Source organism: Capricornis sumatraensis, chromosome 15 (assembly GCF_032405125.1).
Source record: "Capricornis sumatraensis isolate serow.1 chromosome 15, serow.2, whole genome shotgun sequence".
In the NCBI taxonomy this organism is placed as follows: Eukaryota; Metazoa; Chordata; class Mammalia; order Artiodactyla; family Bovidae; genus Capricornis; species Capricornis sumatraensis.
In genome coordinates, this window is record NC_091083.1 from 59,768,002 (window position 1) to 59,786,176 (window position 18,175).

General features: G+C 38.2%; 1 protein-coding gene across 1 annotated transcript in view; it reads left to right on the forward strand.

Annotated features, from left to right (window-relative positions):
* Positions 1 to 18,175, forward strand: part of SYCP2 (synaptonemal complex protein 2) — a 63,539-nt gene that overhangs the window by 22,714 nt on the left and 22,650 nt on the right. Inside the window, 9 exon segments of the mRNA XM_068986791.1 lie at positions 3,362 to 3,510; positions 4,930 to 5,004; positions 5,463 to 5,609; positions 8,083 to 8,182; positions 9,005 to 9,162; positions 10,887 to 10,956; positions 11,600 to 11,657; positions 12,862 to 12,995; positions 13,143 to 13,579. Coding sequence (XP_068842892.1) covers positions 3,362 to 3,510; positions 4,930 to 5,004; positions 5,463 to 5,609; positions 8,083 to 8,182; positions 9,005 to 9,162; positions 10,887 to 10,956; positions 11,600 to 11,657; positions 12,862 to 12,995; positions 13,143 to 13,579 — 1,328 coding nt within the window.

The window sequence follows — 18,175 nt, forward strand, 5'->3', positions numbered from 1 at the left end:
CGACTCAGTGACTTATCACTTGCTTTTGTCCATGTTTCCTCAGATGGTAAAGCATCTGCCTTCAATGTGGGAGACCCAGGTTCGATCCCTGGGTTGGGAAGCTCCTCTGGAGAAGGAAATGGCAACCCACTCCAGTACTCTTGCCTGGAAAATCTCATGGACGGAGGAGCATTGTCCATACATCTACTTCTGCTTTATTGACTATGCCAAAGCCTTTGACTGTGTGGATCACAATAAACTGTGGAAAATTCTGAAAGAGATGGGAATACCAGACCACCTGACCTGCCTCTTGAGAAACCTATATGCAGGTCAGGAAGCAACAGTTAGAACTAAACATGGAACAACAGACTGGTTCCAAATAGGAAAAGGAGTATGTCAAGGCTGTATATTGTCACCCTGCTTATTTAACTTTTATGCAGAGTACATCATGAGAAATGCTGGGCTGGATGAAGCACAAGCTGGAATCAAGACTGCCCGGAGAAATATCAGTAACCTCAGATATGCAGATGACACCACCCTTGTGGCAGAAAGTGAAGAGGAACTAAAAAGATAAAAGTGAAAGAGGAGAGTGAAAAAGTTGTCTTAAAGCTCAACATTCAGAAAACGAAGATCATGGCATCTGGTCCATCACTTCAGGGGAGGAGATGGGGAAATAGTGGAAACAGTGTCCGACTTTATTTTTTTGGTCTCCAAAATCACTGCAGATGGTGATTGCAGCTATGAAATTAAAAGATGCTTACTCCTTGGAGGGAAAGTTACGACCAACTTAGATAGCATATTGAAAAGCAGAGACGTTACTTTGCCAACAAAGGTCCGTCTAGTCAAGGCTATGGTTTTTCCAGTGATCATGTATGGATGTGAGACCTGGACTGTGAAGAAAGCTGAGCCCCAAAGAATTGATTCTTTTGAGCTGTGGTGTTGGAGAAGACTCTTGAGAGTCCCTTGGACTGCAAGGAGATCCAACCAGTCCATTCTGAAGGAGATCAGCCCTGGGATTTCTTTGGAGGGAATGATGCTGAAGCTGAAGCTCCAGTACTTTGGCCACCTCATGAAAAGAGTTGACTCATTGGAAAAGACTCTGATGCTGGGAGGGACTGGGGGCAGGAGGAGAAGGGGACGACAGAGGATGAGATGGCTGAATGGCCTCATTGACTCGATGGACATGAGTGAACTCTGGGAGTTGGTGATGGACATGGAGGCCTGGCGTGCTGTGATTCATGGGGTCACAAAGAGTCGGACACGACTGAGCTACTGAACTGAACTGAACTGACTGATGTTTCCTGCTTCCCTGGTGGCTCAGTGAAGAATCCACCTGCCAATGCAGGAGACATGGGTTCGATCCCTATGTCAGGAAGATCCCCTCGAAAGGAAATGGCAACTCATGCTAGTCCTCTTACCTAAGAAATCCCATGGACAGAGGAGCCTGGCGGGCTACCATCCATAGGGTTGTGAGAGAGTCGGACATGACTCTATTGCACCAAAACACCAACATACATGCTTCAATCCTTAAACTAACCTTTTGTGGCACACATACAAGGAAAGTATGGCTTGTGCTCAGGACTCTTGAAGACCTTGCACTCTCTCTGTTCATCTGACTATTCATTTGTATCTTTTACTGTCATTTGTAATAAATTGGTGATGTTGTCTACCTGTATGGAAGCACGATCTGAGTTTCTACATAACTGGCACAGATGGATTCTGGATATCAAGCAGTCAGTTCAGTTCAGTTCAGTTGCTCAGTCACATCTGACTCTTTGTGACCCCATGGACTGCAGCACACCAAGCTTCCCTGTACTTCACCATCTCCCACAGCTTACTCAAAGTCATGTCCATTGAGTCGGTGATGCTATCCAACCATCTCATCTTCTGTCACCCCCTTCTCCTGCCTTCAGTCTTTCCCAGCATCAGGGTCTTTGCCAATGAATTAGCTCTTCACATAAGGTGGCCAAGGTATTAGAGCTTCAGCATCGGTCCTTCCAAAGAATATTCAGGGTTGATTTCCTTTAGGATTGACTGGTTGGATCTCCTTGCAGTCCAAGGGACTCTCAAGAGTCTTCTCCAACATTACAGTTCTAAATTATCAATTCTTAGGTGCTCAGCCTTCTTTATCGTCCAGCTCTTATATCTGTACATGACTACTGGAAAAACCACAGCTTTGACTGTACAAACCTTTGTCGGCAAACTGATGTCTCTGCTTTTTAATATGCTGTCTAGGTTGGTCATGGTTTTTTTTTTTTTTTTTTCCCCCCCCAAGGAGCAAGCATCTTTTAATTTCATGGCTGCAGTCACTGTCAGCAGTGATTTTGGAGCCCAAGAAAATAGTCTTGTCACTGTTGCTGTTGTTTCCCCATCTGTTTATCATGAAGTGATGGGATTGGATGCCATGATCTTAGTTTTTTGAATGAGTTTTAAGCCAGCTTTTTCACTCTGCTTTCACCTTCATCAAAAGGCTCTTTCTTTAGCTCCTTTTCACTTTCTGTCATAAGGGTGGTGTCATCTGCATATCTGAGGTTATTGGTATTTCTCCCAGCAATCTTGATTCCAGCTTGTGCTTCATCCAGCCCAGCATTTCGCATAATAATACTCTGCATGTAAGTTAAATAAGCAGAGTGACAATATACATCCTTGACATACTCCTTTCCCTATTTGGAACCAGTCAGTTCCATGTCTGGTTCTAACTGTTGCTTCTTGACCTGCATACAGATTTCTCAGGAAGCAGATAAAGGTGGTCTGATATTCCCATCTCTTTAAGAATTTTCGACAGTTTGTTGTGATCCACACAGTCAAAGGTTATAGCATAGTCAATGAAGCAGAAGTAAATGTTTTTCTAGAATTCTCTTGCTTTTGCTATGATCCAGAGGACGTTGGCAATTTGATCTTTGGTTCCTCTGCCTTTTCTAAATCCAGCTGGACATCTGAAAGTTCTCGGTTCATGTACTGTTGAAGCCTAGTTTGCAGGATTTTGAGCATTACCTTGCTAGCATGTGAAATGAGTGCAATTGTGTGGTAGTTTGAACATTCTTTGGCATTGCCCTTCTTTGGGATTGGAATGAAAGCAATGGTTCTAGAGAAAAAGAATATCTACAGTTGCAGACTAGGGGAATGGTGAAGTAGCAGCTCCACAGGGTGTTGTTAGACCCTTTGTTCAATTTACAGGAATATATAAAAGACTCGTGGACAATTTTTGTTTCCATAAGTAGTTAGTACCAGAATTGACTCCATACTGTTAATTCCTAAAAGTTAATTTTGTTTCAGTTCATTTTAATTGATATGCTGCATGCTTTTCTTATTTATAATATACCTATAGAGTGGTATCATAGAAATGAATATAAGCTAATTAGTGTGATTTATTTGTGTACAGTGAGAGAATCGAAGAAGCTACTGACTGTAATTCTGAAAAATACAGTAAAAATTAGTAAAAGAGAAGGGAAAGAATTGCTTTTGTATTTTGATGCATCATTAGAAATCACTAATGTGGCACAAAAAATTTTTGGTGGAAATAAATATAAGGTAAGTTAAACTTTTAAGTATTTTCATAATTCTGGGAACTTGGGACTGTAAGTTTCAGTGACTTTTTTTTTTCCTCTACAATTCTTAAATAACATATAGATTTTTAGTTCTTTAAATTTGTGTTGTGGAATAACCATCATATTATCAGCTGTACCCTTTCAGATATCTATTAGAATGAATCTCAGATGACAAAATTAGCAGCAGCTACTCAAAACATTTAATGATGAATTCCTGCCAGGTGTTTAAAAAATGAAATGAGACAAAGTGTTGTTTTTAAGATACTAAACATTGTGAGAATTACAGAATATGTCTCAGAAGAAGTAAGTGGCGTATAGAAAATGATGCATAGAATTTGAAGAAAGAGAATGCTCACTAAGAGTCAGATCTGAAGGAAAGGCTATGGAGTTGGACCTTGAAATGGCCTTTGAAATTAATGAAATTTAGATAAGATGTTTTCCAGGATTGTGGAAAACATAATGAGTCGGATTTATTTAGGATTCAAGGTAACAATTCATGTTATATTTAGGGATATGTTCAGTTGACAAGTTTGGGTGATGCCTGTCTTAGTTTGTTCAGGCTGCTGCTGCTGCTGCTAAGTCGCTTCAGTTGTGTCCGACTCTGTGCGACCCCATAGACGGCAGCCCATGAGGCTCCCCCGTCCCTGGGATTCTCCAGGCAAGAACACTGGAGTGGGTTGCCATTTCCTTCTCCAATGCAGGAAAGTGAAAGTGAAGTCACTCAGTCGTGTCCGACTCTTCGTGACCCCATGGACTGCAGCCTACTAGGCTCCTCCATCCATGGGATTTTCGAGGCAAGAGTACTGGAGTGGGGTGCCATTGCCTTCTCCGTTGTTCAGGCTACTGTAACAAAAATACTGTGGTTTGGTGTCTTAAATACATTTATTTCTCATAGTTCTGGAGGCCAGAAGTCAGATCAGGGTGCCAGCAGATTCGGTGTATGGGGAGAGTCCATTTTCTAGTTTATCAATGGCAGTCTTTTCACTGTGTTCTTACATGGTGAGGGAGTTCTCTGAGGTCTCTTTTATAAGGGCAGTAATCCCATTCATAAAGGTTCTGCCCTTATGACCTAAGCATGACCCAAAGGCCTGCCCTTCTAATACCATTCTTGGGGACTAGGTTTCAACGTGTGAGTTGTGAGGAAACACGTTCAGTCTATAACATGGAAAAGATTTATGGTGAAAAATAGCAGATAATATGCTTGTGAGGAACCTTTACCAAAATTGTAGGCTAAGACTATAGTTAGGGAGTCTTCAAGTGTCCTGAGAAGAGTATTTATATGTATTTAAAATTGATTTAAGATAATTTGGTGATTTGGAAAGAAGCAGGTATAGGAAATATTGCATTAAAAATGGAAAGAACTGGGAGAAAATGACATCCCATTGAATTAATTTAATTTTAGGAATTTACCAGAAAACAAGGTATATCTGTTGCCAAAACATCTGTGCATATTCTTTTTGATGCAAGTGGATCACAGGTATGTGTCTCACTTACTTGATTTCTATCACTGGTCTAAGTTTAACCCTAAATAATAATAGCACAGTTATAAGTTTGTCTTGGAGAATAAATAAATTCTCTCAGTGCCCCAACAAGGTATATGTGACTTTGTAAACATGTTATTAATAATAATTTATTTCAGTACAGAAGGTAGATTGTTATTCATTAATACCAGTCTTGGTAACTTTAAAAATCAGAAATATATGTTCTGCCACTAATGCCAAAGCCTCTTTTATGTCTGTTAACATTTGAAAAAGTGGATGCTTTTTGTTGGGTCACTTTGTAGGATTGAAAATTGTAATAGTACATGGATATAAGACAAAAAGAACTAACCTTTATGAGTGTGAGATGAATGAGTGCTTTATGAAGACATCTAGTCATTTTTGAGGACTTCCTATGGTTTGCACTTTTAAACAATTTTTCCTTATTTTCCAACAGATTCTAGTCCCAGAAAGTCAAATCTCACCAGTTGAAGAAGAACATATTAGTTGGAAAGAAAAAGCTAACCTCCAAGAAGAATTTACTAAACCTCCAAAATATATCAAAAACAGTAATCAAGGGGATAGAAAAAATAGCCAGCCTGAGGTACATATGGTGTCAAAACCATCATTTATAAAGCAGCATAGGCAAATCATTGTTATAGAAAAATGTATCTAGAATTCAAATGTCAGTAACATTTTAGAATATTTTCCCTGCTTTTACAAATACAAACGAAAGATAGTGTTTCAGCACACGGTGTTTATATGAAAGGGTTAGGGATTTAGGACAGAACATACTACATCCATGTAAATTTCAAATTAGAGTTATATAGGAAAGTACTACTTTTTTCATTTATCCTTTCTGTCCTATCTTTGCACTTGGCTTTAATCTAGAATACAAATTTATAATGTAATGTTCAATTTATTTGCATGAGGAAAAAGCAAAATATTAGGTTCTTTTTCCTCCTCCTCCTCCGTAAAGGATCTCTAGGCCACGTTTGATAGAACCATTTCTCAGACTTTAGGGAACTAAAGTCTAACCTCAAACTCTATCTTTTGCCTCAAATTTGCATCTGCCTCCATGCTTCAGTAAGATTGCTATTAATTTTTCTGATGATGTCCTTGATTCCAGCCTCCTCTCACCCTATACCTAGAACCAAGGTGCTAGTGAATATTCTTTTATAATATTTCTCACATGGTTTCCTCCTCATTCTCTTCACTGTTACTCATTTTAGTGTACCTAGTGGTGTCTTTGACATTATTGGTCCATCCTGTGAGCTGCCCTGTGAGGTATACAACTGATTTTTCTCATACCAATATCCTAGTAGCATTATTCTGCTGAGAAAGCCTTGTGATCTCTGTGTTTATCCCATTATATCTAAATTTTGACTTAATTTGACCTTCTGTAATTTAATTTTACTCTTTCAAAATACCCTCCACTTTAGTATGGTCAGTTGCTTTACTCTGTCTTTTTTGTCACACTCATTCTTGCCTCTGTACCTTCATTCATGCTGTTTTCAACTCTTCTTGTCTAAAGTGTACTTAAACTTGTAAATCTTTGTTCATTTTTAGTTTCTTGATGGAGCTTTTACTGATTAATTGTTTTTACTAATCTCTCATCTTGCCTGTAACTCTCACAGGCTCCTCCATACATTGTTACTCACTATTTATCCCTTTTGTCTGTGTCCTTCATTAAATTAAAAATACCATTTTGTCCACTGTAGTTCCGTCAGGTGATTAGATTATAAAGCCTTTTTTGGGGTCTTTTATCAGAATCATAACTTGAGTACTTATTAAAAATACAGATTCTTAGACACTCCACCTTAAACCTATTGAATCATAACACAAAGTCTGGAAAAGATCTTAAGCACACTAAAGTTTGAAAAACATTGCACTATTGTTAAATACCTGCTATGTTTTCAATAAGGATTAGCCTTTTGAAGCATTTGTATAAATAAGTAACTTTTGGGATCCCATTCATTATATATAACACTAGGAACTGTAATTACTTTAAGACAGATCTGCTGGTAGCTTATTTTCTGGTCAGTCTTACCATTCACTTTTCTCCTAGCCTTCCAAACCATTCCTCTATGCCCCATATACATACCTAACTCAAAATTCCATCAGTATTTTTTCCTATGCCTTTTTAAAAATAACTGTTTTCTGCTTCTTTCCAGTTTGTCTTCGGTACTCCTTTGTATGGCATCCTCTGGAATGCCAATCCCTGGTAGTCCCACCTCTGCTTATCTACTTCAGTTGTTCTTATCAGTCATTCTAGGCTGAAGTTAGAAAATGCAAACCTTTTTGGAACACTAGTTTGTGTGTCTGGAAAAGGCAATGGCACCCAACTCCAGCACCCTTGCCTGGAAAATCCCATGGACGGAGGAGCCTGGTGGGCCGCAGTCCATGGTGTCGCTAAGAGTCAGACACGACTGAGCAACTTCACTTTCATGCATTGGAGAAGGAAATGGCAACCCACTCCAGTGTTCTTGCCTGGAGAATCCCAGGGACCAGGGAGCCTCATGGGCTGCCGTCTATGGGGTTGCACAGAGTCGGACACGATTGAAGCGACTTAGCAGCAGCAGCAGCTTGTGTGCCTCTGAAACTCTGAATTCCCATTTTATTTTATTTTTTACTCCTGTTTTTTTTTAGCTGCTTTTTACTCTAAAGTCAGTTTAGTCTTCACAGAATTTTGAAGAATGTTTAACATTATGAAAGCTTTCACAAACAAGTTTACCTAAATGTGTGTTCCAAACATTGTCCTTATAAAATAGAATAGGAGACTGTGAGCCAGTGGTTAACTAGGTAAACTAAGTATCAATAAAATATTTTTAGCTAAAACATATAAAGTTCCTGTATTTAAGTCTGGATATTCTTTAAAACAATATCCTCATTTTGGCTATTAATACTAGGATAAAATCCTTCAAATCAGACTAAATGCAGAAATATTTGAATATCATATTATTTATAAAATACATCTTTTGTGTGTAGTCAAGGTAAAATGTTATGAATAAAATTGTAGGATATTTAATTTCAAGAGAGAATGTGTATTTACTGTGGTTTTTTCCTCATGTTTTAAGATAATTACTCCTGGCAAAAGAAAAATGTCTGAAGCATCAATGATTGTTCCTGGTGCAGATAGATACACTGTGAGAAGTCCAATACTTTTAGTCAATACATGTAAGTTTTCTAATCTTAAAAGATTTCTAACAAGTATTATTTAAAGCAGGCATTTTTAAAATTTAGGAATATTCTGGACCTAATTTACCTAGAGGATAATTTTGTGATAGAAAAATTGATAGAATACGAACCACAGATGTCTTCTGTCAAAAAATATCAAATGTGTGAAAGATTTAATGGGTATCTATATAAATATTTTTCAAAATATTAATATCTGGTATTAAGAGCTTATTATAATTTAAGCAGGACTCAGCATAACATAGTGGATAAAATGTTAATAAGGCTGCTTGGGCTTGTTTCCCCACTTCCAGGTGTGTACTCCATAGGTAAGTTTAGAACCAGTTTCCTTTCTATGAAATGGGACTAAAGTGTCTAACCTCATAAAGGATTAAATAATTATTTGTTAAACAAGTATTGTGCAACATTTAGACTGTGCCTGGTACATACTAAGAGCTAAATAAAAGTTCAAAAATAATGCTATATACTAGTTGCTGTAAACACAGCATTATTTAATCTTTATGACAATTTAATAGTGACCTTCTATTCCCAAAATCTGCTTGCCTAGTGGGAAATTAATGTTTCACACACTTCTCAGACTTAACAAGTACAAAATAAATTCATCTTTCCACCCTCCCTGCCAGTTTCTCTTCATTTCTTACCTTGGTAAATGGAATCCATATTGAGTTACTCATCTAAATCAGAAACCTGGGACCCATCCTAGAAGACCCCCCTTTTTAACTTTGTTCAGCAAAAAGTATCTCAGTGATAGCAACATACAGTTTTAAAATCCGACAAATATAAGTCCTTTGTCCTTCATTCTAGCAACACCACGAAAAAGAAGAATTAAACCACCACTGCAAATGACGAGTTCTACAGAAAAAGCTGGTGTTTCTAAAACATCGGAACAAGGAGTGGATTATGCTGTATCACTTAAATCTAGACCATCTAAAGAAAAAAAGAGAGGAGATAATATAGACAAAGTAACTTTACTTTGAAAGCATTTTTAAATATTAAGTTTTTAATCACATTATTGTAGAAATACTGTTGAACTAACTTCTTTTGAAAACTGGGTCTTACTTAAGCAGTGAGTGTCTTACTTTTTTCAAAAGTATTGCTTTAAAATTTTTTTTACATGTCATTTTTTGTCCTTAAAAGTAAGGTCTTATCACTCACTGTGCTAACAATAAAATTTAGAAATACTTATTCAACTCTTGGTTTATATGTTCAGTAAGAGAAATGAACTTGCCGTCATTCTTGTATTCTGTTGTATGTGTTCTCAGATATACATACAGGATGCAGTTAAAGCCTAATGGAGAGGCAGATGGGCTTCCCAGGTGGCATTAGTGGTAAAGAATCCGCCTGCAATGCAGGAGACTGGGTTCAATCCCTGGGTTGGGAAGATCCCCTGGAGAAGGGCATGGTAACCCACTCCAGTATCCTTGCCTGAAGAATCTCAAGGACAGAGGAGCCTGGTAGGCTACAGTCCATGGGGTCACAAACAGCTGGACATGACTAAAGTGACTTAGCACAGCACAGAGGGCAGACAACTCTCTCTAATCCCAGAGCTGGAGAGGAGGATAAAAATCAGGAGATATTCTTTTAGGAGATGGAGGGTGAGTTGATTTTTGGAGTCAGTAAAGGTTATTAGTCAGATGGATATCAAGGAGCACATTCTTTCCAGGTAGTTGAAGAAATGGGACAGAGCAGGGAATGGATAAGAGCAAGTTGTATCTTGGAGAAATAGGTAATCAAGAGATACAGATAAGTTTATAGATGAACAGCTCAAAAGTTTTTGTTTTCTCTGAAGGGTGAGGATGTTGAGCTTCTCTTGATGCAGAGGGCTCAGGGACACATGAAGGTATGGAATAAGCACTGAGGGATAGTGGAGAGGGCTAAGAATAAGTACAAGTGGTAGGCAGTGTTGAGGGCCCAGTTCACATTAAAGACTATAAATCTTACCATGGCATTAGTTCAGTAATAAGTATAATTTCCTCAAGTAAAGTTTAGCAGTCTTGGTATTACAGTTGAAAAAAAACATGGTGGATGTAAAAAAAAAATGTAATGGTTATGTGGCAGAAAGATAAGGGTAGAACATACCCTATGCACTTGTACACTTTCATACTGCTCTTCTCCCAGTGTGGAGAACCACTGGCTAGATTAGAGGAGATAGGATAAGGCAGAATATCTTAGCTAGGGAGTATATTTTTCTGATAGTGATGACATATTTTTATTTTGTCTGAACAAGTGTGTATATGTGGCTGTGGAAAGAAAGAAGCTTGTTGTCATCAAGAAGTTATCTGGGCAGTGGCCAAAACTTTACAAGATCATTTGACACTCCAGTTCATATGTATATTGAGAAAAGACAGAATAGATGCAGCCTATGAGATCAAGAGCAATAGATGACATGGCATGGAGGTTCCAGAAATTCTCAGAGAGAAAAATTACATTATTTTTCTAGCTATGGCTGAGATCAGAAAATTTATAGGCTATAATGCCTCCTAATCTGCAATAAAAGGTACTTTCTTGTGTTTTAGGATAAGAGAGTATTCTAGAATGGGCATAATTTTATGAAAGAAACAGAACTATTCAACTTTTAATCATAAGGCAAAATTTTAAAGTTTTAAACTTTAATACTCAACTTTTAAAAGTCATTTTCATATAATGCCTTAATTCAAATTTATATTAAAATTTCTCCTGTTTGTAGCCTATCAAAACTACTAAAGTTGTAGAAAAGACAGAAAATAAGGACACTGAATTCCCAAACCAAAATTTTAGTAAGTACTTTTTGGTTCAATTTTTGTCATTCTTTCTTATATATATATATACACACACAGACACACATATATATATACATACATATATATTTCTATACATTAACTTCACTGAGCTTCATTTATTTGAAAAAGATTTATAATGAATACATTCAGCTCTATGCAGAGAACTTAGAAATTATGGGGAAGTATAATAACAGCCTTTGTTCCCAAGAAGTTTGGGTCTGGGAGTGGGAAGATGGGGAGAAGGCAATGGCACCCCACTCCAGTACTCCTGCCTAGAAAATCCCATGGGCGGAGGAGCCTGGTAGGCTACAGTCCATGGGGTCGCTGAGGGTCGGGCAAGACTGAGCGACTTCATTTTCACTTTCACTTTCCTGCATTGGAGAAGGAAATGGCAACCCACTCCAGTGTTCTTGCCTGGAGAATCCCAGGGATGGGCGAGCCTGGTGGGCTGCCATCTGTGGGGTCGCACGGAGTCGGCCACGACTGAAGTGACTTAGCAGCAGCAGCAGCAGCGGGAAAATGAGATCAATCAATCTCTCCATCCCAATATATGAACTTTGATCAAATTCTACACTAGCTTTCATTTAACCCTACCAACTGGATGAAAAAATGAGGATACCATAATTTTTGTTTCATTTAGGTGAACTCCAGGAAATTGTTCTCGATTCACAGGCAGCAGGAAGAATAGATAAACCTGTGTAAGTATGAGAATATCCATCTAGTCATTTAGCCTATAATGTTTCTCTATTTAGATGACTGTAACAAATTTAAAAGATCATATAACAGATTTAAAAGACCATGGCCTATCACTTCGTGGGAAATAGATGGGGAAAATGGGCAAACTGTCAGATTTTGTTTTCTTGGGCTCCAAAATCAATGCAGATGGTAACTACAGCCATGAAATTAAAAGACGCTTGTGCCTTGAAAGAATAGCTATGACAGACTTAGACAGCATATTAAAAAGCAGAGACATCACTTTGCCCACAAAGATCCATATAGTCAAAGCTGTGGTTTTTCCAGTAGTCACATATGGATGTGAGAGTTGGACCATAAAGAAGGCTGCACACCGAAGAGTAGGTGTTTTCAAACTGGTGCTGGAGAAGACTCTAGAGAGTCCCTTGGACAGCAAGGAGATCAGATGAGTCAATCCTAAAGAAAATCAACCCTGAGTATTCTTTGGAAGGACTGATGCTGAAGCTGAAGCTCCGATACTTTGGCCATCTGACACGAAGAGCTAACTCATTGGAAAAGACCCTGATTCTGAGAAAGATTGAGGGGAAGAGGAGAATGGGGCAGCAGAGGATGAGATGGTTGAATGGCATCACTAACACAATGGACATGAGTTTAAACAAGCTCAGGGAGATGATGAAGGACAGAGAAAACTGGCATGCTGCAGTCCATGGGGTTGCAAAGAGTTGGACGTGACTTAGCAACTGATAAACAAATTTAAAGGAAAAGCCCTTTATGTTCTTAGAATGTAGTATTGGTTATAGAACTAATCATCTTTCAAGTATTATGATAGTACCGTGGCGAATAGCTTGTATGTTTTTTCTGTATCAACTGATATAACTCTTCCAATTGAGAGACTTAAAGTGAATAAAAGCTTTAAAATAAGAAAGCATGAATAAGAAGAAATTTAACCAAGTTTAAATACCCATGAAGATATATGTCAGATACCTGAGATGTATTTAGGTAGATCACAAAATAGAAGCAATAATGGAATTTTAAAAATAATATTCTTTAATAAATTACATAGTAAGTTTTAATTTTCATCAAGACTTTTGAAAATTTTTCTATACTTTAACAAATTTCTATCAATAAACATTGACTAAGGAAAAGTCAAGACCTTATACGAGAGTGATAGGCTAAGGTTTTATAATGAGCAAATGAATTATTTTTCAGGTTACCTGATGTTTTAGACAATACCTGTGGAGATAAAATGCACTCCAAATGGGCATGTTGGACACCTGTAACAAATATTAAGCTGTGTAATAACCAAAGAGCAAGTACTTCATCAAGAGACACATTTAATCAAGGTGAAACAGTTTTCGCTGTATATAAAATAGTTATTCAAGGAAATACTCATTTCTTGAAATGTCTTAACAAATATTTTGGTTTTAATAAATTTTATATATGATCAATGTATAAATTTAATAAGGATTAATTTCTCATTTTCCCACTAGATATTGTTATCAACCAAAAACTTAGTAAACAAAAATCATCCTCTTCAATATCTGATGATAATTCTGAGGAAGCAGGAAAGGTACAGTATAGGAAGGAGATAATGCAGCATAACAGAACAGATAAGGCAGAAGCAGATGACTGCCACCGAAGCAGACAACAACCAGGTCACTCTCCACACCCGGAGGAGAAAAGTATTGAGAATACCAAGCAGAGTGATTGGTGTATTGAATCTGAAACTACTTTTAAATCAGTTCTCCTAAATAAGACAGTTGAAGAATCTGTGATCTACAAGAAGAAATACGTGTTGTCAAAAGATGTGAATACTGATACTTGTGATCAAAGCCCTTCTCCTCAAAAAAATGCAAAAAGTCATAGAAAATCAGGGAGAAGATTGACGTCTGAGTTTAATTCCTGGGATCTGAAACAAAAAAACACGGTGAGTTTTCAGTGTGTTTTATTTCTGCATACCTATAATAGGCCTCCTTAATAACATAAAGTGAAAGAAGCTTGATTAACAGCTACAAATTTAATGTTTGTAATTCCCCTGTGCTTTTCTTAATTGAACTGTGGTTGATTTATATAGTATTACATTAGTTTCAGGTGTGTAATATTCAATATTTTTATAGCTTATATTCTTTCTAAAGTTATTACAACAACAGCTGTGTTTCTCTGTGCTATGTGATTTACCCTTGTTGCGCATCTATTTTATACTTAGTAATTTGCATCTCTTAATCCCATACCCCTTATTTTACCCTTCTCCTCTTCCCTCTCCCCACTGGTAGCCAAGAAAGTAATACCCTGTTCTTTAATTCAAGGTTAGACTCTGAGAATGAGTGCTCCTGAACTCTTTTCTGACCTCTCCCCAGTCCCATAGTGATAGAACTCGTGTGCCCACTAGTGCATAGCAGGCATGTAAATTGGTATAGCATGTATGAGCCCTGCAGTTCCTTGTCTCCTCTTGTTGGGTCTCCCCACTCTGTCCCCCAGATTCTTTTGAATATGCTATAGAACTGTCTATGGCTCTCTTATGTGCTTATCTTTCTTTTCAATAAATGGTTGTGTGGTTTTTTCCCCCATTTTAACCTACTAAAGTATAGAGACTGTTTTGTTCAACATTCGTTTTCCTGTATGGCCTAGCACAGCTTTGCACATAGTAGCATCTGAAACATTTCTTGGATTTTGCCTTTAAGTTTGACAAGGCTTTTTAAGAAAGGATGTAAATGGGGTGGAGGAAACATGTTGTTTGTCTTCATCGGAGCCTCCTTTTCTTCAGATTCATTGACTGTAGAACATCTCCAGAACAGTTTTAGCTAGTATACACCATATTTTGAGACTGAAAGTTTCCTTTTTGTTGTGGTTACCATAAATCTTTTCTTTGGTCATTGCTATCAAGATGCAGATTAAAGAAAATTTTCTAATGTGGATACATTTCCACTGGCAATAATACAATCCGTTTCTTCACTGTGCCTTAAAAGATTCAGGATCTATAGGCCTTCATTTATCTTCCAGAGTATTACTAATAACTAGGTAGCCAGATTCTAGAGTCAATGTAAAATGCTTATATATTGGAGCATTTTAGTGTACAAGTGAAATATTTAATAGCTAATTTTTCAGTTTTATATAATTAGATATTATTTAATTTGTCTTGACCAGACTACTCTATTTTGTTTTCAGCCTGCAAATCATGTTTTCTATTTTAGCTGCTTTCTTTTTTAACCAAATCCTTTCAATTATTTTTTTCTTATCAGTATGCTGTTCTTCTTCCTAGTCTTAGCTGCTATTTAGTTTCTTCAGACAGTGGAAGTAAGGTTTTTGTTGTCTGAGTGTTGTCTTTCAATTTTAAACTGTTTTCATTGGAATTTAGAATCACTCCACAGAATTTTTCTGATTTAGTCATTATTTTTTCCTGGAAGCACCAAAACTTGATCATCTTTTCTAAGCTGTGCTCTGATTTTTTTAAAAATCAACTTGTTTTCAGAAGTTCTTTTCACTCCTTCATAGTGCACTCTCTCGATTACTATGCTAGAGTTTCTGCCACTGTCCTCCAAGATAGTCATCTGTCTGATCCTGTCTTCCACTGGATAAGCCCAGAGAAATAGAACATCTATAGTTCAGTAGTACAGATTTCCTACATTGGCTCCAATTATGTAAAAGTTCTTAATACACTCTTTTAGGGGAGGTTTGTTTTTGCCACATTTTTTATCAAGGTGAGTATACCCTGTCTTTATTCTGGTAATCTCAAGAAGAGGTAGTAATAACTTATTATTTACTATATATAAAAACATATGAACTTAAAAAGTGATTAAAATAGTATATTTTATGTCATGCTATATTTGTTCAGTCACTCAGTTGTGTCCAACTCTTTGCAACCCCATGGATTGCAGCACACCAGGCCTCCCTGTCCATCACCAACTCCCGGAGTCCACCCCAAACCATGTCCATTAAGTCACTGATGCCATCCAACCTCTGAGTGATGCCATCTCATCCTCTGTCGTCCCCTTTTCTTCCTGCCTTAAATCTTTCCCAGCATCAGGGTGGCCAAAGTATTGCAGTTCCAGTTTCAGTGTCAGTCCTTCCAATGAATATTCAGGGATGATTTCCTTTAGGACTGACTGGTTGGATCTCCTTGCTGTCCAAGGGACTCTCAAGAGTCTTATTCAACACCACAATTCAAAAGCATCAATTCTTCAGTGCTCAGCTTTCTTTATGGTCCAACTCTCACATCCATACATGACTACTGGAAAAACTATAGCTTTGACTAGGCAGACCTTTGAGGGCAAGGTAATGTCTCTGCTCTTTAATAGGCTGTCTAGGTTGGTCATAACTTTTCTTTCAAGGAGCAAGCATCTTTCAATTTCATGGCTGCAGTCACCATCTGCAGTGATGTTGGAGGCCAAAACAATAAATTTGGTCACTGTTTTCACTGTTTCCCCGTCTATTTCCCATGAAGTGATGGGACCGAATGCCATGATCTTCGTTTTCTGAGTGTTGAGCTTTAAGACAACTTTTTCACTCTCCTGTTTCACTTTTATCAACAGGCTCTTTAGTTCCTCTTCACTTTCTGCCATAAGGGTGGTGTCATCTGCATATCTGAGGTGATTGATATTTCTCCCGGAAATCTTGATTCCAGCTTGTGTTTCTTCCAGTCCAGCATTTCTCATGATGTACTCTGCATATAATTTAAATAAGCAGGGTGACAGTATACAGCCTTGACGTATTCCTTTCCCAATTTGGAACCAGTCCATTGTTCCATGTCCAGTTCTAACTGTTGCTCGCTGACCTGCATACAGATTTCTCAAGAGGCAGGTCACGTGGTCTGGTATTCCCATCTCTTGAAGAATTTTCCACAGTTTGTTGTGATCCACACAGTCAGAGGCTTTGGCATAGTCAATAAAGCAGTAGATGTTTTTCTGGAACTCTTTTGCTTTTTTGATGATCAAACAGATGTTGGCAATTTGATCTCTTGTTCCTCTGCCTTTTTTAAATCCAGCTTGAACATCTGGAAGTTCATGGTTCACATACTGTTGAAGCCTGGCTTGTAGAGTTTTGAACATTACTTTGCTAGCGTGTGAGATGAGTGCAATTGTAAGGTAGTTTGAGCTTTCTTTGGGATTGGAATGAAAACTGACCTTTTCCAGCCCTGTGGCCACTGCTGAGTTTTCCAAGTTTGCTGGCATATTGAGTGCAGCACTTTCACAGCATCATCTTTCAGGATTTGAAACAGCTCAACTGGAATTCCATCACCTCCACTAGCTTTGTTTGTAATGATGCTTTTTAAGGCCCACTTGACTTCACATTCCAGGATGTCTGGCTCTAGGTGAGTGATTACACCATCATGATTATCTGGGTCGTGAAGATCTTTTTTGTACAGTGCTTCCATGTATTCTTGCCACCTCTTCTTACTATCTCCTGCTTCTGTTACATCCATACCATTTCTGTCCTTTATCAAGCCCATCTTTGCATGAAATGTTCCCTTTGTATCTCTGATTTTCTTGAAGAGATCTCTAGTCTTTCCCATTTTGTTGTTTTCCTCTATTTCTTTGCATTGATCGCTGAGGAAGGCTTTCTTATCTCTTTTTGCTATTCTTTAGAACTCTGCATTCAGATTCTTATATCTTTCCTTTTCTCCTTTGCTTTTCACTTCTCTTCTTTTCACAGCTATTTGTTTGGCCTCCCCAGACAGCCATTTTGCTTTTTTGCATTTCTTTTTCATGGGGATGGTCTTGATCCCTGTCTCCTGTACAGTGTCACAAACCTCATTCCATAGTTCATCAGGCACTCTATCTCTCAGATCTAGTCCCTTAAATCTATTTCTCACTTCCACTGTATAATCATAAGGGACTTAATTTAGGTCATACCTGAATGGTCTAGCGGTTTTTCCTACTTTCTTCAATTTCAGTCTGAATTTGGCAATAAGGAGTTCATGATCTGAGCCACAATCAGCTTCTGGTCTTGTATTTGTTGACTGTATCGAGCTTCTCCATGTTTGGCTGCAAAGAATATAATCAATCTGATTTCGGTGTTGACTATCTGGTGATGTCCATGTGTAGAGTCTTCTCTTGTGTTGTTGGAAGAGGGTGTTTGCTATGACCAGTGCATTTTCTTGGCAAAACTCTATTAGTCTTTGCCCTGCTTCATTCTGTATTCCAAGGCCAAATTTGCCTGTTACTCCAGGTGTTTCTTGACTTCCTACTTTTTGCATTCCAGTCCCCTATAATGAAAAGGACGTCTTTTTTTGGGTGTTAGTTCTAAAAGTTCCTGTAGGTCTTCAGAGAACCGTTCAGCTTCTTCAGCATTACTTGTTGGGGCATAGACTTGGATTAGCGTGGGTGGCTGCGACCGGCACACATAGCCGAGAGGATGGGCAGAAGCTGGGAGGACCCCATACCCAAGGGGCAGTGGCCGAGAGTGCCAGGCTGCAACAGCACAGGAACGGCCAAGAGGAGCTACCCCACGTCCAAGGTCAGGGGTGGCGGCCAGGAGGAGCTACCCCACATCCAAGGAGCGGTGGCTGTGTGGGCGCAGGAGGGCC